General features: G+C 44.8%; 1 protein-coding gene across 8 annotated transcripts in view; it reads left to right on the top strand.

Annotated features, from left to right (window-relative positions):
- RALGAPB (Ral GTPase activating protein non-catalytic subunit beta) overlaps positions 1 to 27,155 on the top strand; it is a 130,698-nt gene that overhangs the window by 59,965 nt on the left and 43,578 nt on the right. For 7 of the 8 annotated variants that reach the window (XR_010921038.1, XM_067554524.1, XM_067554525.1 and 4 more), the window contains 6 exons: positions 7,087 to 7,201; positions 8,396 to 8,543; positions 9,437 to 9,501; positions 9,704 to 9,836; positions 18,134 to 18,267; positions 24,893 to 25,075. Coding sequence is in view for 7 of the 8 variants with exons in the window: in XM_067554524.1 (XP_067410625.1) it covers positions 7,087 to 7,201; positions 8,396 to 8,543; positions 9,437 to 9,501; positions 9,704 to 9,836; positions 18,134 to 18,267; positions 24,893 to 25,075 (778 nt within the window). In the remaining variant the exon portion in view is untranslated. The remainder of the gene's footprint in view (positions 1 to 7,086; positions 7,202 to 8,395; positions 8,544 to 9,436; positions 9,502 to 9,703; positions 9,837 to 18,133; positions 18,268 to 24,892; positions 25,076 to 27,155) is intronic. The other variant, XM_067554526.1, reaches the window with a different exon arrangement.

Here is a 27,155-nt window from a genome sequence, read left to right as displayed (position 1 = left end):
AAATGCCAAGAAGGGGTATTTTTAAAGGTACAGGTTGAGCTTGCTCTGATTGGCAACCCATTCACGTATGATAGACAGGAGCTCATTAATATGGCAAAAGTAGTCTTCAGTGATGAGATAGCTGAAGATGTCAATTGAATGGATATTTTGGGTCATGGCTTGTATGAAATCTTCAAAACCCAAAGAATTATCCAAGGCGCCATCAATCTGTGGGCTCCCATCAAGAACAACAGACTGAAGTTGTGCTTGAATGCAAAGAAGAAAGTCAGAGTGAAGGTGGCAGGGACTATTATAGGGCTAACTGCAGACAGATCATTCTTTTGCTAGTGTAGTCATGTCCAGATCTCGGTGCAATGTTGTGTCTGTGAGAGACTTTGGGAAAGTACAAGTTCTCCATGGTACTACGATTAATGTTGGAATCGGATGGAACAATACATATGTGTCAGAGGAAAAGCAAAATAATGCACATCTTGCATGGTCTTCCTAAGCTAGCAATTACTGACATGACCAGTACCATATGCCAGCAGAGGCCTTTCAGTGTAGCATACATGGTATGGCTCAGTTACAAGCGCTTGACAAACCAGAAACTCTTAACACCTGCCAAGATTTGGCTGAGCACTTCATTATGAAGCTATGGAGAAAAATACTGGACCTACGTGAAAGTCCGCCTCATGTTTGACATGTATGCAGAGAAATCAATTAAAATATTACCAGAAAGAAGAGACTCCATGAAAATGCACCTGTCCAGTACAAAACCATTAACTCCACAACCATGTTCAGTGTTGCAGTGAAGAAGCTACTGTCTCATACTTCATGAAGGATGAATTAATCTCATAACTTGCAGGAAAAGTGCTCCTGCATGTGAAGAATTGCTTGAAGATTTTTGTGGTCACGTGGCATAATAAAGCTGCTGCCTCTCACTATTCAGTGGTGTTTCTTCATGGTTCCTGTGAGGAGGCTGACACTAAATTATCTTGTGTGCCATCAGTGTCAAAAAGAGGTGATACTAAACTCTGGATTTTTGCACAAGACATAGATGTTCTACTATTCTCTGAGACGCTCTCCAAGCCTTCCTCAAGATTGTCTTTGATCTGTTGGGGAACAGAATCATTATATATCCCACAGAGACGTGTTCCTATTGCTCGGACTATTTAAAAACTGCCACACTACCAGGTTTCAGTGCCCTTTCAAGATGTGTCACTACTGGAAGACTGGCTGGAAAAACCAGATTATCTTACTGGAAGGCATTTAATGCAGCGCCCGAAGAGACTCTTCTCACTCTGAAGGTGCTCAGAATGGCTGAGACTTTCATTAAGAACATAAGAACAGTCATACTGGGTCAGACCAATGTTCCATGTAGCCCGTTTTCCTGTCTTCTGACACTGGCAAGTGCCAGGTGCTTCAAAGGGAATGAACAGAACAGGCAATCATCAAATGATCCATTCCCTGTTGTCCACTCCCAGCTTCAGGCAATCAGAGGCTAGGGAAACCCAGAGCATGGGGTTGCATCACTGACTGTCTTGGCTAATAGTCATTGATGGACCTATTCTCCATGAACTACTCTTCTTTTTCGAATCCATAATAGTTTTGGTCTTCGCAGCGTCCCCTGGCAATGAGTTCCACAGATTAACTGAGAGTTGTGTGACGTAGTACTTCTTTTTGTTTGTTTTTAAATCTGCTACCTATTAATTTCATTGCATGACCACTGGTTCATGTATTATGTGAAGGAGTAAATACCACTTCTTTATTCACTTTCTCTTCACTAGTCATAATTTTACAGACCTCTATCATGTCCCCTCTTAGTCATCTCTTTTCCAAGCTGAACAGTCCCCAATCTCTCCTCATACAAAAACAGTTCCGTACTCCTAATAATTTTTGTTGCCCTTCTCCGTACCTTTTCCAATTCTAATATATAATTTTTGGGGGGATGACCAGAATTGCACGCAGTATTCAAGAAGTGGGCATACCATGTATTTATAGTGGCATTATGATATTTTCTGTTAACTATTCCTTTCCTAATGGTTTCTGACATTGTTAGGGTTTTTTTTTGACTGCCACTGCACACTGAACAGATGTTTTCAGAGAAAATAGCCACAATGATTGAGATCTTTCTTGAGAGGTAATAGCTCAATTAGACCTCAGCATTTTGAATGTATAATTGGAATTATGTTTTCCAATGCGCATTATTTTGCATTTACCCACATTGAATTTCATCTGTCATTTTGTTGCCCAGTCACCTAGTTTTGTGAGATCCCTTTGTAACTCTTCACAATCTTCTCTGGACTTAACTATCTTGTGTAAATGAAACTGACATAATAAATGCACTAGAAGAGTTCATGTGCCGAGTTTGCCATTTGAAGACCTACATTATAGCACTCGCAGAGCAACATAGTGAATGTTTTCCAAGAAGCGGACCGTGATTACCAATGAGGGGTGCATTTATACCTTCCATGAAGAGGGCAAATTATGAAATAATGGAATGGTTCTGGAATGATTGAACATATCCAAAACTATCCTTCGCTATCAGGCATGGATGCGTCTCGGTGGATAGACTGATTACACAGTTACATGTGAAATGCTATGTGCTCCTGAATCAACCCTTCAGCTAATGAAATACTCATGTGCCAGATGCTCACCATCCTGCAAATGTTTGGCCAGAAGCCTGGCAAGTACAGCACAGATGTGGATCAGTGTGACAATGCAGTGGTGACGTAGATGAAGACGATGCTGATGAGTTGATGTTTTCAGTCCTACATGTCAAGGATAACTTTCCTGAGATGACCAAAGAGCTGGTCAAAGTTACATAACTGCACTCAAAAGAATGTAAAACTTTAGAGCCTTACAAGTTCACTTAGTCCTATTTCTTATTCAGCGAATTGGTAAGATAAACAAGTTTGTTTATATTTACGGGAGATAATGCTGCCCACTTCTCATTTACAATGTCACCTGGAAGTGAGAACAGGGTGTTTGCATGGCACTTTTGTAGGCAGTGCTGCAAGATATTTAGGTGCCAGATATGCTAACCATTTGTATGCCCCTTCATGCTTTGGCCACCATTTCAGAGGACATGCTTTCCTGCTGATGATGATTGTTGAAAAAGTGTTAATTAAATTTGTGACTGAACTTGCTGGGGGAGAATTGTATGTCTCCTGCTCTGTGGTTTTACCTGCATTCTACCATATATCTGTTTTATGGCCGTCTCGGTTGATGACTTAGTACATACTGTTTGATTTAAGAACAGTTTCACTGCAGATTTGACAAAATGCAAAGAAGGTACCAATGTGTGATTTCTAAAGATAGCTACAACACTCAACCCAAGGTTTAAGAATCTGAAGTCCCTTCCAAAATCTGAGGGCGATGAGGTATAGAACATGCTGTTGGAAGTCTTAAAAGAGCACCACTCTGATGTCAAAACTACAGAGCCCAAACCACCAAAAAAGAAAATCAACCTTGTGTTGCGGGCATCTGACTCAGATAATGAAAATGAATGTGCATCAGTCTGCGCTGCTTTGGATTGTTATTGAGCAGAACCTGTCATCAGCATGGAAGCATATCCTCTGGGAATGGTGGTTGAAGCATGAAGAGGCCTACGAATGTTTAGCATATCTGGCATATAAATACCTTGCAATGCCAGCTACAAAACTTGCGAACGCCCCATTCTTACTTTCAGGTGACATTTGTAAATAAGAAGTGGGCAGTGTTACCTCCGGTAAATGTAAATAAACTTGTTTGTCTTAGCAATTGGCTGAAGAAGAAGTAGGACTGAGTAGACTTGTAGGCTCTAAAGCTTTGCATTGTTTGATTTTTCGAGTGCAGTTATGTAACCAAAAAAATCTACCTTTTATAAATTGCACTTTCATGATAGAGATTGCACTACTGTACTTGTATGAGGTGAATTGAAAAATACTATTTGTTTTTTACAGTGCAAATATTTGTAATAAAAATATAAAATTAGTATTATACACTTGTGTTGTAATTGAAATCAATACATTAAATGTAGAAAAACATCCAAAATATTTATAATACATTTAAATTGGTATTCTATTATTTAACAGTGAGAATAAAATGGCGATTCATTATAATTAATTTTTTTAATTGAGTTGATTTGTGTTGTTAATCGCTTGAGTTAACTGCAATTGACAGCCCTGGTTTTGTGTTTTGTGTGAATTTGATGAATAAAAAATAAACTTGCACATCTCGTACATCATAAAACTTTGCTTGAGCCTTATGTCCAGGAGTCTATAAGTCTGACATTGACAAATAAACGTTCATGTTATTCAGTGCAGGCCTTTTGCACTTTGTCTTACATATTAATAAATATCTCCATTATCCTGAAGTCATGTAAAAGAACTATTCTGTAAATCGGTCCCTTGTAAAATTTTGAGTTGATGTTCCTTCTGGACTAGGAAAGATCTTTAAGTCTGACAGAAGAATTTATCTGGTATTCCTTACTGGAAAAAGGTTGATCTAAAGACGTTTTCATAGACCGTTTCTACCTGGTACAATGTGCATGTGAGCAACTGCCTTAAATCATTGATAGTGCTGAATTGGTTTGTGACAGTGACTTTCTTGTTTTCAGGGTGCTAGATCTATGAGTGAAACTTAATAAATCAGTTCACTTGCCTAAATACTCAGAGTGAAATCCTGGCCTCATTGAAGTCAATGGCAATCCTGTAAAATGAACTATGACAAGGCTAGGGACAAGTCATGCATGTTTAGACCTGTTGCAGAGCAAAGTATGTGGCACAAGGTAAAGAAGGGAGCACCCTTTGCTAAAAAGGAGGTGGCATTTAATAGTGTTAATTTCCCTGCTGTACATATTACTCTTAACTTGTGCTGCTGAATGGTAGTTTATCCCTCCAACGGGTTACATGCACATTCTCAACCATGGGTTCCCTTGTTTGGGCTCAGTTTTTAGTATGTCTTTGGCAAAGTCAAGTCTTAACCCCTTTTTACACTGTATTTCAAATGTAGGGCTTTGGGTATTTGTGTATTTACTAGTAATCCCAGAGTTGTTTGTTCCTTCTAAACAGTTCAATGTAAGAAGTTAAATGTCAAATGCCCCTCTTCTTAGATTTTTTTGTGCAATCCCATTGGATTTGAGTGTTTAGTCTAGAGTGGGGAGCTAAAGCCTTATTCTGACCAGGAAAGTACAGATTAAAACCATGTCACATGCTTTTTGATTGAAGAGGCAATCTGTTTTATGTTTGTAAAAGGACATCCCGTTTCTAGGTCTCCTGCAACTAATACTATATTGTACATAGCTAACTTATTGAGTGTGTGTGACTGGATGCCCATGGAGCCAGTACCAGGGCATAACTGGTTACCTTAGTTTAAGCTATAATGTGTGAATGGTTTCGTAGGAAATATTTGCTGCTGTATTCCTTGTCTATCTCTTGAGTATCAAAGAGTATACACTCTGCTGCTGTGTGGGCATCCGATAAAATGCTTAAGCCTTGTCTACACAAGCACTTATGTCAGCAAAACATTTGGGGGTGTTGAAAAAACACACCCCCTGAGCCACATACATTTTGCTGGCATAAGCGCTTGTGTAGCCATGTTATGCCAACGGGAGAGAGCTCTCCTGTCGACATCATAAAACCAGATCAACAAGCAGCGGTAACTGTCTCTCCTGCCGACATAACGCTGTCCGCAAGAGCACTTATGTTGGCAAAATGTATATCACTCGGATGTGGGTTTTTTCACACCCCGGAGCGACAGAAGTTTCGCTGACATAATTGCTAGTGTAAACAAGGTCTTAATCCTCTGTCTTGGTAAAACATTCTATTGGCCTAGTATGCAATGACATCCTATTGAAAATGGTAGATATGAAATGGTCATACTGGATGGGTTTCTAAGTGTATTTTAAGAACCTGACATGGAAACTTGTGTGTTCTTGTTTGGTATAAATAAGCTTCATTGTAACTCACTGAAAATGAAATAATGAGACGTTCTGTGGGGCTTATTACCTGATGACTGTATTGTATATCAAGCTGTTAGTGTTTCATGTTGCAGTTGGAGGATTCGCTTTCCGGGTCTTTCTGCCTCTAATGCCTGAATTCTTAAAGCTCTTCACTGAAATGAAGACTCTAGTCAGGCTGTTGTGCTGTAGCCAGGGCTACAGATATGCCTTTCTGTTAACAAGAAACCCGCTCATGCCCTACATTCATTTGAAGTCTCATCATAGAATCATAGAATCATAGAATATTAGAGTTGGAAGGGACCTCAGGAGGTCATCTAGTCCAACCCCCTGCTCAAAGCAGGACTAACCTCAGCTATATCATCCCAACCAGGGCTTTGTCAAGCCTCACCTTAAAAACCTCTAAGGATGGAGATTCCACCACCTCCCTAGGTAACCCATTCCAGTGCTTCACCACCCTCCTAGTGAAAAACTTTTTCCTAATGTCCAACCTAGACCTCCCACCCTGCAACTTGAGACCGTTGCTCCTTGTTCGGTCATCTGCCACCACCGAGAACAGCCTAGCCCCATCCTCCCTGGAACCCCCTTTCAGGTAGTTAAAGGCCGCTATCAAATCCCCCCTCACTCTTCTCTTTTGCAGACTAAACAAGCCGAGTTCCCTCAGCCTCTCCTCATAAGTCTTGTGCTCCAGCCCCCTAATCATTTTGGTTGCCCTCCGCTGCACTCTCTCCAACTTGTCCACATCCTTTTTGTAGTGGGGGGCCCAAAACTAGACACAATATTCTAAATGCGGCCTCACCAATGCCGAATAGAGGGGAATAATCACTTCCCGTGACCTGCTGGCAATGCCCCTCCTAATGCAGCCCAATATGCCATTAGCCTTCTTGACAACCAGGGCACACTGCTGACTCATATCCAGCTTTTTATCCACCGTTACCCCCAGGTCCTTTTCTGCAGAGCTGCTGCCCATTGATCATTGATCATTTGGATCATTGATGATCCAAAGTCAGGCTTCGAAGCCCAGAGAGAAACAGCTTGCCTATTTCACTGCGAGCTGTTTGTTAGGGCTATTGTGTGCCTGTAAATTTAATCAATACTGAATAAAATTAAATTCCAAACTCCTGTGAAAAGTTGTTTAACTTGCTCATTCTTTTTCTTATTGGCAGGGAACTCTCAAAGTTTAAAACCTATGTAAACCCTACGGAGCTGAGAAGATCCTCTATTAATATCTTGCTGTCTTTGTTGCCTCTCCCTCATCACTTTGGGAACATAAAATCTGAGGTACTGAATTAGCACAGTTGGTTTCTGTGATATTTTATGTTCTCAGCATTTTTCAGAAATCTAGGAATGTTACACATGAATTTGCAGAGCTGACCCAATGGCCCTGTGGTTTGTCCTCTGCATCACTGCACAAAAGGACACAGGTTTGGTCTTTCTTCCAGGTAGTTAGTGCTGTTGAAGCAGCAAGCTTAACTCTCGTGGGGCTGTAGGGGAAGTGAAAGCAGATGGCACACCTTGCTTTACAGCAGCACGTCTTAACCTTTCCGGACTACTGTACCCCTTTCAGGAATCTGATTTGTTTTGTGTACCCCCAAGTTTCACCTCACTTAAAAATTACTTGCTTACAAAATCAGACCTAAAAACACAAAAGCGTCACAGCATGTTATTACTTAAAAATTGCTTGCTTTCTCATTTTTTACCATATAAAATATATCACTTGGAATATAAATATTGTACTTATATTTATGTATTGTGTATATAGACAATGATTTGTTTGTATGGCTCTGCATGAAATTTTAGTTTGTACTGACTTCACTAGTTCTTTTTATGTAGCCTGTTGTAAAACTAGGCAAATATCTAGATGAGTTCATGGATCCCCTGTAAGACCTCTGCATACCGCCAGGATTACATGTACCCCTGGTTGAGAACAAGTGTTTTACAGCATTCCCTCTGGCTAATATAAGAACAGCCACCATTAGGGGTTCCCACGGGATGTGTCTTTGTCCCCAGACTAAGAAAAGTGTGGCAATATGGGATGTAAACTTGTGAAGAGAGGGAAGAAATGTAGGTTAGGATATTACTGTGCTTATGAGTGTTGTCAGGCCAGTATATTTTAAGGAGATGAGCCTATCCAAGTCTGAGTATCTGGATATCTTAGAAAGTTCCTCCATCTTCCGAGGAATGAGATGATTGGGTTATTTTTGGCTTCTTCTGCTTTCTTTGTTATGCTGGAATTATAAGAAGGCCAATTCTGCAATCTAATTAACTGCTCCATTTAGCACTAACTCTGTATCCAGCTCTTCACTTACAGAAAAAATGTGGTACAGTTACAGATGTGGGTAGAGATGCAGTGTGTCAGATACTTTAGTTTTGGGTTAGTTAAATTACTTAAATTGTAAAACTAATCAAATAACAGATGCCAGTGGTCTGAGATGATCAAATCCATGTCTATGCTAACTGATATTTTTTCTTCAGGTTGTCCTGGAAGGAAAATTCAGCAATGATGACAGCTCCTCATATGATAAACCAGTAACCTTCCTATCCTTGAAGCTGAGGCTTGTGAATATACTAATAGGAGCTTTGCAAACTGAAACAGACCCCAACAACACTCAAATGATACTAGGTTATTTTAATGTATTTATTTATTTTTTCCTTTTATGCTGGGTTACAGGAAAAGGGCCTCTCCTAAACTCTAGGATTGAGTTCTCAATATCATACAGCAGAATACTGTGCAACCTACCAGTCCTATCATTTAGGACTTAAATGGTTGTGTATTGCTATACAAGCAGAAAGTGACAAAGTTCCTGCCTTAAGTTCCTTTGCTTAAAAAATGACTTCACCATGAAATCATTCAGATAGACACCTAAAAATGTCCTACTAATGTTTAGGAGGTATTATCCCCTTTTTACAGATGGGGAATTGTAGGTACTGTGTCCATGCTTCTAGTGCATTGGGCCCCCTGAACATGTAGTTATGTTTATGTGCCACTAGCACTGTTGTTGTAGCACCTAGAGGAAGCAATCAAGATCAGGTTGAGCTAGGTGCTGTATATAAACTTAGTCAAAAACTGTCCCTACCCACTTCCCTTTAAATCAGTGTCTGATGCCTTATCCTTGTAAAGGTTTCCAAGTACATGCAGTGCATAAAAAATCCAATCCCTATAATGCATACTTTCTATGCTTGTGGAATAAACAGCTTTTTCTGATCTGAGTTCAGAGAGCTTTTAATGAAAAAGGAGTTTGATCTATAAGATTAAAAAATAAAATAAAAAAAAAAGCTTTGTTAAAAGCCTTTGAGTTGAGAGAAGCATAAAGAAACGCTCTGTCAATCCAAGTGGGTTTAAAATAATTTACAGCAAAATCTGAGCTAGTCTACCACCCTCTATTGAATTTCAGAGTCTGAAGCAAATTCCTGTGGCTGCCATAAACAGATCTTTTATACAAGTGTGCACGGACACATTTTTGTAGATTTTAGCAGCCACACGCTGCTTGTCTTATTATTGTTTTAATCTTGCAGGAGCAATGTTAAATATTGTTCAAGACTCTGCACTTTTAGAAGCCATTGGCTGTCAGATGGAAATGGTGAGTTTTTTTTGTTATAAAGCTAACTTTTTATAGAGAAATCTATTACTGTATTATACCTACTTTTCTAAGATATCTAAGCTGTTTCCATTAGTTTTCACCTTTTTATTCTTCTTATATGTTTTCCAAGGGTGATTTCAGATCTGCAGAACACTAACCTTTAGAGTTTTTCCCCCTCATTCATGTTGATTTCAATTTACAGAATGGTGGAGAGAGTCACTTTTTGAAAAGCCACCATCGCAGTAACAGTGGCATTAGTACAGCAAGTGGAGGAAGCACAGAGCCTACAACTCCAGACAGTGAGAGACCAGCACAAGCGCTTCTAAGAGATTATGGTAAGGAGTTAAGGGTTTTTTTTAAATTGCTGTAATATCCCAATTTTACGTAACTTATTTCCAGGTTGTGTTTGAGTTAATGAGATCATTAGATGCATGAACCTGCCTGGATATTTTCAGCCAAAAGGCGATGGGTATTTTGGGTAAACCCTCAGAGCTGGAGTTAATTGCTAAATCTTGCTTCTGTAGGTTTCTATTAGCTTTCTGTCTTGGTATAAGGTGTTTTTTTTAGTATTCTTATAACAATAAAAAGAGCTTAAAAGCTTACGAAAAATGGGAGAGAAGTTAATAGACTACTTATCTTTATAATGTATGTTTTCAAGCCTCTTACAATTTGTGGCTGCTACTGGGGTAGATCCTGAGCTAATGTAAATTGTCATAGCTCCATTGATTTTGGTGCAGTTGTGACAATTTACACAAGTTGATGGTTTGCCCTTCTTAAATCATAGTTAAAAGGATTCTGGTTTAAATATTAATTATGGTCCTATAATAGAGGACATCTGCTAAATAGGCCACTTGATATAGTATGTTAGAATTTTCTTTTGACTTTAGTTTGGATTGTGTGGGGGGGGAATTGAGTCCTTATAATAAAATCCATGCTGTACTAAATCTGTGCACTGTGATCCAGCTAAGTTTAGCGAAATCCTGGATTCCTGCTTGTGTCCATTTGTTGGTCTTTAGCAATTTAATCAATTTTAACCAGATGGACCTGAGAACAGACCACCTTAATGTGCTGTCTACTGAAGATGTAGATTCTAGGGGCCAGGTCCTTCACTATTGAAGATGAGTTTTTTCCATTTACTTCAATGGTAGGGGAATGTATGCTTCGGTTTCACATCAGCTGTGCAGGATTTGAGTTTGTCTGAAAATGGCTTACTTGATATCTGAATGCTGCTTTGTCAGCACATGGGTTTTTAATATGCATGTTTTAATTAGTATGAGTTTGCACTGAAACAAATACTTTGCATAAGACATGCCAAAAGCATCTATTTGTAGGATTCATAGTGACCTTTTTTCTGTGTATCAGTTACTGGTGATACAGTCTAAAGACTGACTTTAATCGTGTTTTGGCTAAAGACTTTTTAGATTTAGACATTCATTTTATTGGGTTCTTGTATGCTATACAGACAAAATATAGTGTTCAGAATAGAAACCTAATTTGGGAATATCAGAAAACAGTTTTTATATTTTCATCTGGAGCATATAAGAAAAGTTCAAAAGAATATGATGGTCTGTTTTCAAATTTTAACTATAGCTGATGCTTGTGAGTTCTGGTACTAGTGTTCCAAAGAATGTCTTACTAAAAATTCCTGTGTTTTTAAATGTGTGATACGTATTCTTAATGACGATTCCTTTTTTCCTTCATAATTCCCATGTCCCTCTTAGTATCTCTAGATATAACCTCTCAACAGTTTTCCCCCTACTCCAGTCTTAAAAAATTTAACCTAAATAATCTTCAAATATGAAATTATAAAGACAGCAGATACTGAAAACCTACCCTTTAATTTCAAGTCTGTGGTACAGGAAAATCAAATGTTTGGAAATAATTGTAGTGTCGTTGCATCTTTTTTCTGGAGGCTTAATTTTCTCAATGCCTGGAGCTAATCTTAATGAAATGCTATAGTAATTTTCAGCATATGTATTTTAAGTAGAACTATATTTAATATTTGTACATCATATTAATGTCTGAATAATTATGAGTACTCAAACTCTGAACTCTTACAGAAATTTAAACACTATATCAAAAAGTTCTATCTTCGAGTGATTGCTCATATCCATTCCAGTATAGGTGTGTGCGCGCCCCGTGCACAGATTCCCGGAACTTTTTTCCCTTAGCTAGCCCCATAGGGTCAGCTCCGGCGCCCCCTGGAGTACCGCGCTCATGCTGCGGTACATAGGGCGCTGCTGACCCTGCAGCCCCTCAGTTCCTTCTTTCCGCCAGTGACGGTCACACGGAACGTCTGCCTCTTGCATTCAAACGCAAGTAGCATCCCTTACAGTTAGCCTTTGTTGTTAGAGTTTTTTGTTTTGAAAATAGAATAGTTAACAGTTAGTTAAGAGTAGTTAGTGCCCTTAGGGGCTAGAGCGGAGCCATGCCTGGCTCCACAGGCTTTAAAGCCTGCACTCAATGTGCAAAAGCCTTTCCTGTTAGCGACCCCCATGATCGTTGCCTCCGATGCCTCGGGGAGCAACACAGGAAAGAGAAATGTAAAATCTGTAGGTCCTTTAAACCAAGGGCTCAGAAGGAGAGGGACGCCCGGTTAAAGGCGATCCTCATGGAGTCCGCGCTTCGGCCGGACTCTGAACCGCCGCGCTCCCCGGCGGCACCGAGTGTTTCCTCGGTGCGGAGCGCTCTGCTGGCACTGAGCGCATCGGCACCGTCAAAGAAGAAGCGGCGTGAGGCCGCGCACATGGACTCCCCCCTGCTACCGGGAAAGCAGGGGGCCCGACAGGAGATGCCCCAGCCACGTGCTGTGGAGAGTACTCCAGCACCGGCATCTCCTCGCAGAGAGCCTCCCCCGACTCCTGGGGGTGGGGGAGCGCCTCTGCAGGGGCCATCGACACTGGAGGCTTTCGCTGCGGCTCGCACCCTTATGGGTCTGACTACGCCTCCGTCCCCCCCTCGGCCGAGGGTTCCGGGACCGGTGTCTCGGGGTAAACACGCGTTGGGTTATCCCGGTGGGTGGAGGAGACAGGAGTCGAGGTCTCCCCCCAGACGGCCAGGGAGGGTAGAGAGTGCGGGCTCCCCTCCCAGCTCCGACTCTCAGTCGTCGAGCTCCCTTGCACCGCGGCACTGAGGGCGGTCCAGGGAAAAACGCTCGAGGCGAAGGAGATACAGTTCTGCCTCGAGTGGGGACCTGAGTATGAGCTTTGGCACTCCGGTGCGGAGCCCGGCTACTCATCGTTCCCCTGCACCGACTGGTCCGACGCAGACCAGTCCGCCTTCCGCGGCACCGAGAGCCTCGGCACCGTCAGCCCCGCTGGCACCGCTCGCACCGCCGCCGTCGACACTGCCTGTTACGGCACCGACAGTCTTGGCACCGAGCGCTACGGCACTGACGTCGCGTTCCAGATCCACGTCGCGACGTCGCCGACGGCACCGTTCCCAATCAAGATCTGGGAAGTACCTACGCAAGTCATCTAGGGGGAGAGGCCGTGACAGCTACAGCTCTCCAGCAGCCCCTCCCCTCACAGGCACCGCAGACGCTGGCACCGAAGATCCTCCTCATCTAGGAGCCGCTCCCCTTCCAGAGCTCATAAGCATAGGCGAAGTGGCTCGGGCTCAAAAAGGGGAAGGATGGAGCTAAGCCAGCAGGCTCCTGCACCAGCGCCTGCATGGCCCCAGGGCCCCTGGCAATGGCCATATTGGGGGCCGTGGGGTACCCAGATGGGGCCAGGGACCACCTCTGTGCATACCTCAGTGGCCCCACCAATGGCCCCCACAACAGACCCACAGGAGGGTCACCCCGAGGAAGGGCCTTCCACAGGACCCATTCCACAATCCTCCTCCTCTTCTCCAGACGAGGTGGTGGCCAGAGACACTAGAGCCCCCCCTTTGATTTCAAGGGCCACCAGGACCTTCTGAGGAGGGTGGCGGATAATCTTGGTCTGGAGATTAAGGAGATGTCAGAGGAGGAGGATCCCCTATTTGGTGTTTCAGACACAGTAGGCCCATCACGCTTGGCACTGCCTGTTCATGAGAGGGTAATGAAAATCGCAAAGGCCCTCTGGCAAACTCCCTCCTCAGTAGCTCCCACCTCAAAAGGGGATGAAAGGAAGTACTATGTTCCAAAGGAGGGGTTTGAATTCTTATATACTCATCCCGCTCCAGGTTCACTTATAGTGGATGCAGTGAACCAGCGGGACCGTCAGGGTGGTCAGGGTAACACCCCTAAAGACAAGGACAGCAAAAAGCTGGACCTTTTTGGGCGCAAGATGTATTCCACTGTGGCCGTACAACTGAGGGTAGCCAATCACCAGGCCCTCATGGGAAAATACAATTTAAACCTCTGGTCCTCGTTACAGAGGTTCTCCTCGGGGCTGCCCCCCGACCAGGCCACAGACTTCGCCACGGTGGTACAGGAGGGAGTGGCGGTGGCTAGGGCGGTTCCGCAGTCCACCAGTGATGCAGCGGATACAGCAAGCAGAGCGATTGTTTCGGCCATCGCCATGCGCCGCTGCTCCTGGCTCCAAGCCTCAGGGTTGTCCCAGGAGGTCCCAACAGTCCATTCAGGACCTTCCTTTTGACTATTCTGGCCTCTTTTCCGAGAGGACCGATGAAAAGCTACACGCTTTAAAGGACTCACGGGCCACCCTGAGATCTCTTGGACTTTACACACCTCAGGCCTCGAGGCACCGGAACCGGCCCCAGGCACAGAGGCAGCAGCAACCTCTGCTGAGGCTGCCCCCTAGACCTACTCAGCCCAGGAAGGGTAGGGAGAGGTACTGGGCGCCTAACTGCCGTGACAGACAGGGACCCCTTCAGGGGTCACAACAAGGCCCTAACAAGGGCAGTGTACCCCATAAGAAGTTTTGACGGGGTGCATGTGGGTGGCACTTATTTCCCCCCCCCCCCCCCCGGATCAGCCCAAACCCTTTCAACACAGATTCCGGCCATACATAGCCGAGTGGGAAGCTATTACCACCGACCAATGGGTCCTCGGCATAGTTCGCAGGGGCTATGCACTACAGCTCACGGCTTCCCCCCCACATTTTCCCCCAACCCAGTCCCTCTTCAGGGACCCATCTCACAAGCAACTCCGCATACAAGAGGTCAATTCCCTCCTCATGCTGGGTGCAATAGAGGAGGTTCCTACACAGGAACAGGGAAGGGGATTCTATTCTCGGTATTTTCTAATCCCCAAGGCCAAGGGAGGCCTGAGACCTATCCTGGACCTACGTCGCCTGAACAAGTTTATCAGGCGAAACAGATTCCATATGGTTTCCCTAGCTTCCATCATTCCCGCCCTAGATCCAGGGGACTGGTATGCCGCCCTCGACTTGAAGGATGCGTACTTTCATATAACCATCCTTCAAGACCACAGGAAGTTTTTAAGGTTTATGGTAGCTGGATTCCACTACCAGTTTTCTGCCCTGCCATTTGGCCTCTCATCCGCACCAAGAGTGTTCACAAAATGCATGGCAGTGGTAGCGGCCCACCTGCGCCGCAAAGGGGTCCAGATCTTGCCCCGGATCAGCCAATTGTCCAGGTAGGGGAAGTCCAGGGCCCATGTCAAGGACAGCCTAGCCCTTACCTGCGCCACATACACCAGACTGGGGTTGCTCATCAACGAGCAGAAGTCTATTCTCACCCCGGTGCAGCGCATAGAGTTTATAGGGGCCATATTAGATGCACGAGCGGCCAGAGCCTTCCTTCCTCAGACCCGGTTCGAGACTATGACCGCCATAATCAACGATCTCTACAGGTCCCCCACAACGACAGCCAGGCGCTGCCTTCAGCTGTTGGGACATATGGCGGCATGTACTTATGTGGTGAGGCTGGCTCGCCTCAAGTTAAGGCCTCTCCAGGGGTGGCTGGCCTCAGTGTATGTACCGGCCAGACACAGACTAAACAAAGTAGTAACGGTTCCCGCCCAGGTATTGTCCTCCCTAGATTGGTGGAAGGACCCAGGGGAGGTGCTGAGAGGTGTTCCGTTCAGGGACCTGGCTCCCTCAGTGACGTTAATAACGGATGCCTCGGACAACGGGTGGGGAGCCCACATCAGCAGAAACCTGAGCACCCAAGGGCTATGGTCAATACACGAGAGAGCCCTCCACATAAACGTCAGGGAGCTCAGAGCAGTCCGCTTGGCCTGCAAAGTATTCATCAACTTTCTGAGAGGCAGGACAATTCAAGTCCTCACATACAACACGGCGGCCATGTTTTATATCAACAGACAAGGGGGAGCATGCTCATCGGGCCTTTGCCAAGAAGCCATTCGTCTTTGGGATTTTGCCGTGAGGCACGGTTTTCACATTTCTGCCTCTCACCTCCCTGGGGTCAGGAACGACGAGGCAGATCACCTCAGCAGGTTGTTCTTACCCCGACACGACTGGTCACTGCACCCGGAGGTGGTGACTTTCATCTTCCAGAAGTGGGGGGTTCCCCAACTGGACTTGTTCGCGTCATCCTGGAACGGGAAGTGCCCGAGATTCTGCTCGCTCCGAGGTCATGAGCCGGGCTCCCTTTCCGACGCGTTCCTTCTAGACTGGACGGGGCCCCTCCTGTATGCGTTTCCCCCCCATCCCACTCCTGCCCAAGGTCCTCTTGAAAATCAAGAGGGACAGAGCGGATATGATACTGATTGTGCCAGCTTGGTCGCGGCAGCACTGGTACAGTATGCTGCTCGACCTGTCTATCGACACGCCGCTCCCACTTCTGAGGCGCTTCAACCTGCTCTCACAAGACCAGGGTCGCCTGCTGCACCTGGACTTGGACTCCCTCCACTTGACGGCATGGAGACTCTGTGGCTGACTGAGGGAGAGAGAGCCTGCTCGGCGCAGGTCTAACATATCCTGCTGGGCAGTAGGAAACCTTCCATCCAGGTCGTGTACCGGGCCAAGTGGAAGCGTTTCACTTGTTGGGCAGAATCCCGGGGTGTCCCACCGTCCACCTTGCCCATACAGGCGATATTGGAGTATCTACTCCACCTGGCTCCAGGGCCTGGCACTGGCGTCCCTGAAAGTGAGAGAGCTATCTGGGCCTTCCACAGGCCGATGGAGGGGCGTTCACTATTCTCCCACCCCATGTCAGTTAGGTTCCTTAAAGGGGTGGAGAGGCTGTATCCCCAGGTCCGTGACTCGGTGCCTCCCTGGGATTTAAACCTGGTCCTCACCATGTTAACAGGACCCCCCTTCGAGCCTATGGCTACATGCCCGCTGCTCGTCCTGTCTTGGAAGGTAGCCTTCCTGGTGGCCATTACATCGGCTAGGAGGATCACTGAGCTTAGAGCTTTAACATCAGAGCCCCCCTACACGGTCTTCTATAAGGATAAAGTCCAGCTGAGGCCCTACCCAGCCTTCTTACCCAAGGTGGTGTCTCAGTTCCACTATAACCAGAGTATCTTCCTCCCCGTGTTTTTTCCAAAACCACACGGTTTGGAGGAGGAGCGGAGATGGCACCTGCTGGATGTCAGATGAGCCCTGGCCTTCTACATCGAGCGGACCAGGCCATTCCGAAAGTCAACGCAGCTGTTCGTGGCGGTAGCGGACCGGATGAAGGGCTCACCTGTCTCCACCCAGCGCATCTCCACCTGGATCACCGCCTGCATCAAGACCTGCTACGAGCGGGCGAAGGTGCCGCTTCCAGGAGCTGTGACAGCGCACTCAACCAGAGCCCAGGCCTTATCGGCGGCCTTCCTGGGAGGAGTGCCCCTGCAGGACATCTGCAGAGCAGCGACCTGGTCGTCGGTCCACACCTTCACGTCCCACTACGCCATCGTGCAGCAGGCGAGAGAGGACGCAGGATTCGGCAGAGCAGTACTGGCGAGAGTAGCTCAATGCTGACTCCTACCCACCTCCAAGGTATGGCTATTTAATCACCTATACTGCAATGGATATGAGCAATCACTCGAAGATAGATAGAAAACAAGGTTACTTACCAGTAACTGTTGTTCTTCGAGATGTGTTGCTCATATCCATTCCAAACCCACCCTCCGTCCCCACTGTCGGAGTCGGCAGAAAGAAGGGACTGAGGGGCTGCAGGGTCAGCAGCGCCCTATGTACTGCGGCATGAGCACGGTACTCCAGGGGGCGCCGGAGCTGACCCTACGGGGCTAGCTAAGGGAAAAAAGTTCCGGGGATCTGTGCACGGGGCGCGCACACACCTATACTGGAATGGATATGAGCAACACATCTCGAAGAACAACAGTTACTGGTAAGTAACCTTGTTTTTCTATATAAAGTAAACCTGCTGTTAGCCATTCCATTATTCCACAATTTAAATGTAGTAGCTAGTATTCTGCAGCATGCAGTGGCCACCTAAAATGTGGGTTTTAGATGAATTATTCGAACTACATTCAAATGACACATCCAATAAAATATGTGTATAAATGCATAAAGAGAGCCTGTTTTGAGAGTAGAAGCTAGTCTAATTTATAACATGCTGGGGGTCATACACCAATTAATCAACCCATGTAAAGTTCACTAAATGTCTTGTTTCTGAGGTGTATGTAATTTTATTTTCTGTGCTTACTGTGGCTGCTTTGGCTTGTGCCTGATGGATTGCTTTGCTTATTGTTACTAATGCTTAGTTATTTTCCCTCCCTGTGGCATGTGGTATTGGGGTTATATCCTAGCTCTTAATACAGATACAGCATCTGGACTACTGATTCGCAGTATTCACCTGGTAACACAAAGACTCAACTCGCAGTGGAGACAGGACATGAGTATCTCACTAGCTGCATTAGAGCTTCTTTCGGGATTGGCAAAGGTGAGATCTGAAGTTTCAGTTGTTTTGGTGTTAAATAATTCAGGGATTGTATCTAAACACAAGATGTCCTACAAAGACAAACAATAGTGCTGCTGATCGAAATATGAAGCTTGTCCTGCTGCTACTCCAGACACCCAGTGGAAAACTGCCCACCAAATAACTAAAGTAATTTTAATTCATTCCATTAAGTACTGGGTATGGCTGCCAAGCTTGGAAATCCAGCTTTAGGGTAGAAAATAAAATGTCCTTTCCTGCTTGAGTTTTTCTTCATTTGGTTATTTACACCTTCAGCCAAGCAATATCCCAGCATCTTTAGGGCAGCCACCATCAGTAGTTAAGAAATATACTGAATTGTCCCATACTAACACACTCCGGACTCTTCTTCTGAATCTGCATATGAGAATGCACATAACATCAACGCCTCTTTAAAGTATGAACCCAGCAGTAGGGCACTTAAAGGTATGAGTTAATACTAAAGTGGACTACTGTTGGGCACAAGTGACTGCTATGCTACTTCAGTCCCCAAGCAGGAGGGCAGAAGAGACTTACATGACTCCAGACTGCTAAGATTCCATGGTACAAGATGGCCTCCATTGCCCAAGGGAGAATGCAAGGCCTTCCATAGATCACACAGAGAACCATGAACTCCAGGGGTCTAGTTAACACTTTCATGTTGTAACTTCCTGGAATCCAATGAATGATTTTTCTTTGCCTGACTTGGGGCTGGAGAGAGAAGGTGATTATCCTCTTATTTGATGTGCACAAGGATTGGTAATACGAAATCGTAGTTTTGTATAATTCTTGTTTTAATACTGAATTAATTGTTCCCTTGGGATTTCTAAGCTCTTCCCGTTCCTTCTGTTAGGATGGAAGCGTTTTGGGACAGGGACTCCTTTTACAGTGTGACTGTACAGAGCTTGTCCTAGTGGGGCTCTCATGCTGTGTGTGTCCTCTGGATGCTACCAGAGCATATAATCAGAGAAATGGAGGGCTAGGAGGGACCTTGAGAAGTCATCTAGTCCAGCTTCCTGCACTGAGGCAGGACCATGTAAACCCAGACTGTCCCCACAGGTATTTGTCCAACCTATCCTTTAAAACCTTCGCTGATGGGGATTCCACAACCTCCCTTGGCAACCTATTCCAGTGTTGACTATCCTTATAGTTAGTTTTTCCTAATATCTAACCTTATATTTCCCTTGCTGTAGATTGTCAATTACTTCTCGTCATACTTTCAGTGGACATTAACACAATACTCCATATGAAGCCTCATCAGGGCCAAGTAGGGCAGAACAATTACCTCCTTTGTTTTACAGATTCATAGATTCCATGGCCAGAAGGGACCACTGTGATCTTTTTATCTGACCATCTGTGTAACGTGGGCCATAGGACTTCCCCAAAATAATTCCTAGAATATATTTTCTTAGGAATTATTTTGCGGAAGTTCTATGGTCCATGTTATACAGGAGGTCAGACTTGCATACGGCACCCTATTAATACACTTCAGAATGATATTGGCCTTTCTTGCAACTGCATCATGTTGTTGGATCATACTCAGTTTGTGATCCACTATAATCCCAAGCTCCTTTTTGGAAATACTACTGCCTAGCCAGTTATTCCTGCAGTTTTTATAAGCATGCTCTCCACTCCATTATTCGTGAAAATGTTGAAAAATGCCAGACCAAAGTCAGAACCCTGCAGGATGCTACTAGATGCATCCTCCCAGTTTGACAGCAAGCCATTGATAGACTCTACTCACAAAGTAGCTATCAACCACTTGTGCATCCACCTTACGGTAACTTCATCTAGACCACATTTCCCTAGAGTACTTATGAGACTATCATGTGGGTGTGTTTCAAAAGCCTAAGGCCAAATCTGCACTATGGGGACTATAGTAGCTATGCTGACATAACTTTGTAGCGTATCTGCAGCCTCCAGGAATGGAAGGGGTGTTTCTACAGTGATGGAAAAACATCTCCCTGAGTGTAACTACCTAGGTCAACAGAAGTATGCTTCCATTGACCTAGCTGCATCTATACATGTTAAATATGTTGTTCGGGAGTGTTTTTTTTCTACACCCCTGCATGCCATTGCTTTGTCAACCTAAACTTTAAATGTAGACCAGGCTTTGATTGACTAAGATGTATTGCATCTACGGATCCCCCCCGTCCACTGGGCCAGTAACCCTGTCAAAGAAAGAAACGAGATTGGTTTGGCATGATTTGTTCTTGACAAAACCATCTTGGCTATTACTTATCACCCAGTTCTCCTTTACAGGCATACAAATTGATTGTTTAATAATTTGTTCCAGAATCTTGTTCCAGAATCCGCAGTAACTACTGCAGTGGCTTACATACACGTTACGCTCCCTTGGATCAGTGGAGTGCGTCCTCACAATGAGCACTTCCACTGATGTCAGAGGGGCAGTGTCAGCTGAGGGACCGGGCTCTTGGCTCCCTGCCAGGAGCCCCACAGGCTAGCTCCCAGCGGGGCTGTCCTCCTCCCCACCTTTTCCTACCAGAAGTCAGCCCTGGGCTTCTCCCATCCCCATTACTTATTGGGTGCCAGAGGAAGCCACTAGGGGCTTCCTTCCTCCCCATTCTAAGGGGAAAGCAATCCAGGGCTTCTTGCCCCTGAGGCATGGGGTCCAGCTGCCTCAGCTTCTTGCCTTCCCCCATACCCTGGGCAGCCTTGTCAATTTCATGGCTCAGCCGTGAAATTGACAAGGCTCCTTGGCTCCCAGCTGGGATTGGGCATAGAACCACTAAGGGTTTCTCCCCTTATAGCCGGGGAGCTGGGCTCCAGCTGCTTGCGGCTTGCAGCAGCCCGGGCTTCTCGCCCCGCTCCCAGCTTGGAGCGGGAACCAGCTGCCCCAGGCTTGGACTTTCTTGTCAAGAATGACAGCCCCACCACCAATGTAAGGGGAAGTGTCTACAGTGACACTGCATCACTCCAGCTATGCCAACAAAAGCTCTACCCCTCTCGTCAAGGTGGTTTTATTTTGTCAAAAAAAAAAGGGCAGTTTTGTCAGCGGGGGGTAGAGGGCGGGAGAGGGGTGATTGCAGCTTGTGTACCAGTACTGTTTTTTGGTTGACAAAACTCTCTAATGTAGACCAGTCCTGAGATTGCATCAGGTAGTTCCGTAAGTACCTTAAGTGAATTTTGTCCGTCCCTGCCAACTTGAAAACTTCTAACTTACCTAAATATTCTTTCACCAGTTCTTTCCTTATTTGAGCTTGTGTTCCTTCCTCCTGATTGTCCATATTAATTGTGTTAAGCATCTGATAATGAACCTTTAGTGAAGATGAAACATAATAGACATTAAATACCTCAGCTTTCTTGATGTCGTCTGTTTGTTAGCTCTCAATCCCTGCTAAGTAGTGGACCTATGTTTTCCTTTATCTTACTCCTAATGTATTTATAGAACCTCTTCTTATTATCTATTATATTCCTTGCTAGGCATAACTCATTTTGTGCCTTAGACTTTCTGTTTTTGTCCCTATATGCTTGCACTACTCTTTTGTTCTCATCCCTAGCAGTTTGTCCATCCTACTTTTTTGATCTGCAGGTCATTAAGGAGCTCCTGATGGAGCCATATAGGCCTCTTAATATTCTTCCAATTTTTCCTTTGCATCAGGACATTTGCTGTTCTGCCTTTAGTATAGTCTCTTTGAGAAACTGGCAGCTCTCCTGAACTTCATCCCCATCCCACCCCCCCTTAAATTTTCTTCCCCTGGTCCTTACCTACCAGTTCTCTAAAATTGTTAGTCTGCTTTTTGAAGTCTGTTGTGCTTATTCTGCTGCTCTCATTCCTTTCTTTCCTCAGAATCGTGAAATCATGATTACTTTCATCTTCAGATTTGCAACTGATTACTCTCTGTCAGAAACAGGTTTAAAATGACTGCCCCCTGGTTACTCCCTCCCACCTTCTGAAATAAGATTATGTCCCCAACACATTCCAAGAACTTATTGGAGATTTTGAGTTTGCTGTATTACTTTTCCAACAGACATCTGGTAGTTAGTCCCCTCTTGCTATCAGGTCTTGTGTTTTGGGTATTTGTTCTAGAAATGCCTCATCCTCTTCATTCTCCTGATTTGATAGTGTATAGAAGACCCTCTATGATAATGGTTTTTTCCCCTTTTTTATCTTCAACCAGCCTGCCTCTCACTTTCTTCTGGCTCTCAGAATAATTGAATACATTCTAGATATATAGTGCAGCTACCTCTTCCCTTTTTTCTGTGCCTGAGCTTCTTAAACAAGCTATATGCCTCTATACCAATATTCCTGTCATGAGATGTATCCCACCAAGTCTCTGTGATGCCAGTGAAGTCATAAGTTAGCTGTATACTAAATCTTCCAGTTCTTCCTCTTTATTTCCCATACTCCTTGCATTTGTATATCGGCATCTAAGATGCTGAGCAGATTCCCCCCATTATATTTCCCTTTTGTTACTTCTGTGACCCTATTATAACTTACTATTCCTCCTATGCCCCAAAAAGACTTCCAGCTGTCTGTCAAGGTCATCTTTTTTTATACCTATCTGTGGGCAGTTGTCACGTGCCCCTTTGAACTTAGTTGAAGACCTTCCTTCCTAGGTTGTCTAATTGGTGTGCGAAGATGTTCTTCCCCTTTGTGGGCAGGTAGACTCCATCTTTCCCAGCAGTCTTCCTTCCTGGAGCAGCATCCCATGGTCAAGGAAGCCAAAGTCGTCCTATCAATGCCATCTGCGCAGCCATGTGTTCATCTCCAGAATTCATCTGTCCCTTCCTGGTCCTTGACTCTCAGCTGTGAATACCACCTGCACTTGTGATTTCTTCACCCTTTCTCCCAGAGATGTGTAGTCACTACAGATCTGTTCAGGGTTATATTTGGCAGTATTTAATGCCCACTAGCAATAGAGGGGTAGAGAGATGGATGAGCTTCAGCAACCTTTCCGTAATGTCTTGGATGCAGGCTCCTGACAGGCAGCAACTTCCCGGTATGTGAGGTTAGGTTGGCAGATAGATGCCTCCATCCCCGCCAGTCACAACCACCCTTTGCCACCTCCACTTAGGGGGTGGTCACCATGAGCCTCCCAACCTTGGAGAAGATGGCTTCTCTTCCTCAGCAATGGGGTCTGATCATCTTCTCTTGTTGCCAGTACAGCACACTGGTTCTTGACCTTGATGGACTGCGTGGAGGTGGAGCACTGTCTACTGCCTGAGGTCTCCTCCCCACAGAGCTGCTGTTCTCCTTCCTGTTCTGGTGCCGCTGTAACCTTCTATAGTCAGCTAGTATCCTTTATCCAGGATGTCTCCATGTACATCCTGTCAGTTGAAGTCCTCGCTTGATAAATAACAATAAGTTCTTTGGCTAGGCTCTGTCCCAGCTTGTGTCTTGGCTAGTACTGAGACTGTTCGGTACTCAGTAAATAAATAAAAATCCCAGCCCCTGTGAGAATCCAAATTCACCATGGGAATAACCACCAGAGTGCCATTGGGAGATCTGCAATCATTGGCGATGGTTTGGCCTGAGAACAGCCTTCAGAAGAGTTGTAGAATTGGGAGACACCAGACTTATCCACTTCAAACCACTTGGCGTTGAAACAGTCTCTAAAGGCAGCCCCATTCTGGACATCCAGCGCCGGTCTGGAGAAAGGCTGCCCGTCTCATGGCTCAGAGCTGTGCTCCCACCAACAGAGGTGTGATGTAGATGTATACACTAGCAGGCAAAGTATTTATTGTCTGAGGCCAAGAATTTTAGCTCCCTGCTTTAGGCACTGGGGACTGCCTTGTTATAGGAGAGACTTTAAGATGCAACTGAATTACAGGGAGCAGGGAAATGCAAGTGTGCTGATTGCATCAGGGTTAACTGTATGGGTAGAGTAATCCAACTTGGGAGGAAGAAAGAAGGGAGGACAGTTCTTTATCTTTAACTCTTTATCAACCCAACTGTGTCCCTCAGTTTGTGGTACTGTTCACTAGCTTCCAAGGTCTTGGGCTCTGGGTCCATGGTTGTCTTACCAGGCCAGAAGTTCCTTCCTATTTATATGTTGGGGAGTTTCCCACTAATGAGTTATAGAGGGGCCTGGCAGAGGAAGCAAAGTAATTACTGCTGAAAGGATCTGCTCCACAAACTGCTTTCCTTTCACTTCCTCTTTTCCTGGGAGAAAGCTGCAATGTTAACTAAAGACTGAGCAGGGAGTTCTGTGGTTGGAATGAAGTCACATAAAAGAGATGGTTGTCAGTGGTTAGTGATGTCACAATCCAAACAAGTGGATAGGTCCAGTTACCTGAATGAGAGAGGTGACAACCCATCAGTTCCAAAATAAGGAAGCTAAGCAGAAATCCAACTTGCAGCGAGTCCCCTAGTAAACCAACTAGTTCAGTTCTTTAGATGCAAACCAGTTAATACTGCAGTAAGATTTATGCACAATCTCTCTGCTGTAACTTTTGCATTCCATTGAATATCAGCATCATGTTAAACCTGTCCTACTTCCAGTGCTTTCATGTATCTCCGAGAGTGATGCTGAACTGTTTCTTTTGTATTTCATGGCATTTAGAAGCACGAAAACATGTTTTCTCTTCTCTGAAAAAGTTCCTGGAGAAATTCTCAGCTGACAGTGTCTCCACCGTTTGCTTTACTTAGGTGAAGGTGATTGTTGATTCAGCCGACAGAAAGCGAGCTGTTAGTTCAGTGTGCAGTTACATTGTGTACCAGTGCAGCCGTCCAGCTCCACTCCACTCCAGAGATCTACACTCCATGATAGTTGCAGCATTTCAGTGCCTCTGTGTTTGGCTCACTGAACATCCTGACATGATGGATGAGAAGGTGAGAAAATCTGTTCTGTTCCTGTTTAATGAAGGGAAGTTTACAGGTACATTAAATTCTTGCTGTTTTGTGCTAGAAGGCTTGCACACCTAAACCCCCTGTTCTTATACATATGAAAAGTACCTATTTCCGGCTTTAAAGATGTGTAGTCAACTTGAAATCATATAAACCTAAACTAACTTGTGGATGACTCTAAGTTGCTAGAGGTGAGGGGTATGGATTTGGAATTGTAAGGGCTTAAAGGGGTGTCATGGAACCGTGCTCCCTGATCTCAGAATTGGTGGAGATTGGGGGAGGTTGAAAGCAAGTTCAGTGGGGTAAGAGGGCATAGATATACAAGGGGGAGTAGGGTACCGTGGGGAGCCGGGGGAAGCAAAAGGACTTGGAGGCCGACATCTTCCTATCTGAACAGGGCTCCTCTCTAGCAGGCCTTAGCTACAAACTGACATAAACTTTTGGTACTTATTTAAAAAGACACGGAAATTCCCTATGAGTTTGAAAAGAGTTAAGTTGAAAGTGTGTTTAGGGGGAGTTCAACTAATACCCTCACAAACCACTTACTTTCTTTACAAAAACCTGTGTTTAGAAAACAACCTTAGCAAGTGTCCAAAAATGAACACATGAAGGTTCTAGCCACTTCCCCACTGCCACATGATCCTTGGTTACTCACTCACATCTGTCTAGGCTGGGAGTCTGAGAACTGGAGACCTAGTGAAATGATGGTGTGATGAGAGTTGTGAAATGAAAGTTGAATAACTGAGAGGAGAGGGGGTTTTTAGTCAGACTGCTTAAAACTGTTTTTAAGCATATAGTTGTAGCCATGTTGGTTCCAGGATATTAGAGAGGCAAGGTGGGTGAGGTAATATCAATAAACGATCCTAGCTCACCCACCTTGTCTCTCTCAAACTGTTCTGTCTGTTAACTTCCATTTAATTTCTGTGCCTAACATTTTAGATAAAGGAAACCTTTCTTAATGATTCAGCATCCTTAGCCCTTCAATTAAGATGTGGAAGCTTACAGCAAGCAAGCTCTGAGACCCACAACAAAACCGAGAGGAGAGCAGAGCTGGCATTCCCTAAAACTGATGAGATAAAATAAGCAGGAGAAAAAGCCACCACTTCCTGTCAAGTCTATCTCAATCATAAAGAAGCAAAAAAGAACATACACCCAATTTTAAAAATATTCCTTTGGTCACCTTTAGCAATGTTCTACAAACCGTGTTTTGTTTGGGAATTGTTCTTAGGTGGTGGTTAGCAATGGTAGGTGTAAACATGCTTAAATAGAAGTGTAGCGGTTTCTTTGAGGGGCAGATTCTCAGATGGCGTTAATCAGTTGATGTCAGTGGAGTTATACTGACCTACAGCAGCTGAGGAGCTAGCCCATTATGGTGACACTGCTCCTTTTGTATCTGTATTTTAAATGTTTGTCTCAGCAGCTGCATATTTTGAACGTTCTGGGCCAATTTTTATTGTGCACCCACAAACAGTTATTCCTTTTGTATCCACAGACATCCCAGGTTTGTGCACAAATACCCACATACATCCTTGCAAACTGGCCCCACAACCTCAAGGCAGCCGTATGAAGGTGTGTTTTTAAAGTAGCACTTAAACACCATGAATGGTCATAGTCCTGAAAGGTTTTCATTTTTATCAAATGTCTTCCCCCTGTGAATTGGGGCTGAGCTTGTTAGGTCTTTGGCAGCATGGTCTCAGTGGACTTTGTTTGGCCTTTCACACATTGAAGGTTTTTAACATTGATCACACATTGACTATATGCCGTAAACTCAAATCATCACTTTATATTCCACATCAGTGAGGATATGTCTCCGCTGATTGTGCTGCGTTGGGCTCCACAGATTGACACAGCGGGATTGATTGAGCAGCCAGTGGAGACCAGCTCAATCGATCCTGGAAGTGCTCTCCGTTCAGCGCAGTAACTCCATCCTCTGCAAAAGAGTAACACTGCGTCAACCAACATGCCGCATTAAGGGAGCGTAAATAAGTCGACAGGAGATATGCTACATACTGTTGAATGTGTATCTCTCATTGACCCAGAACAGCAGTGTAGACCAGGCCTAAGT

Source organism: Emydura macquarii, unplaced genomic scaffold (assembly GCF_026122565.2).
Source record: "Emydura macquarii macquarii isolate MOO-44397 ecotype Brisbane River unplaced genomic scaffold, CSIRO-AGI_Emac_v2 contig_1483, whole genome shotgun sequence".
Classification (NCBI taxonomy): Eukaryota; Metazoa; Chordata; order Testudines; family Chelidae; genus Emydura; species Emydura macquarii.
Note: the sequence above shows the minus strand (reverse complement) of the source record. Positions and strands in the feature narration are given on the sequence as shown.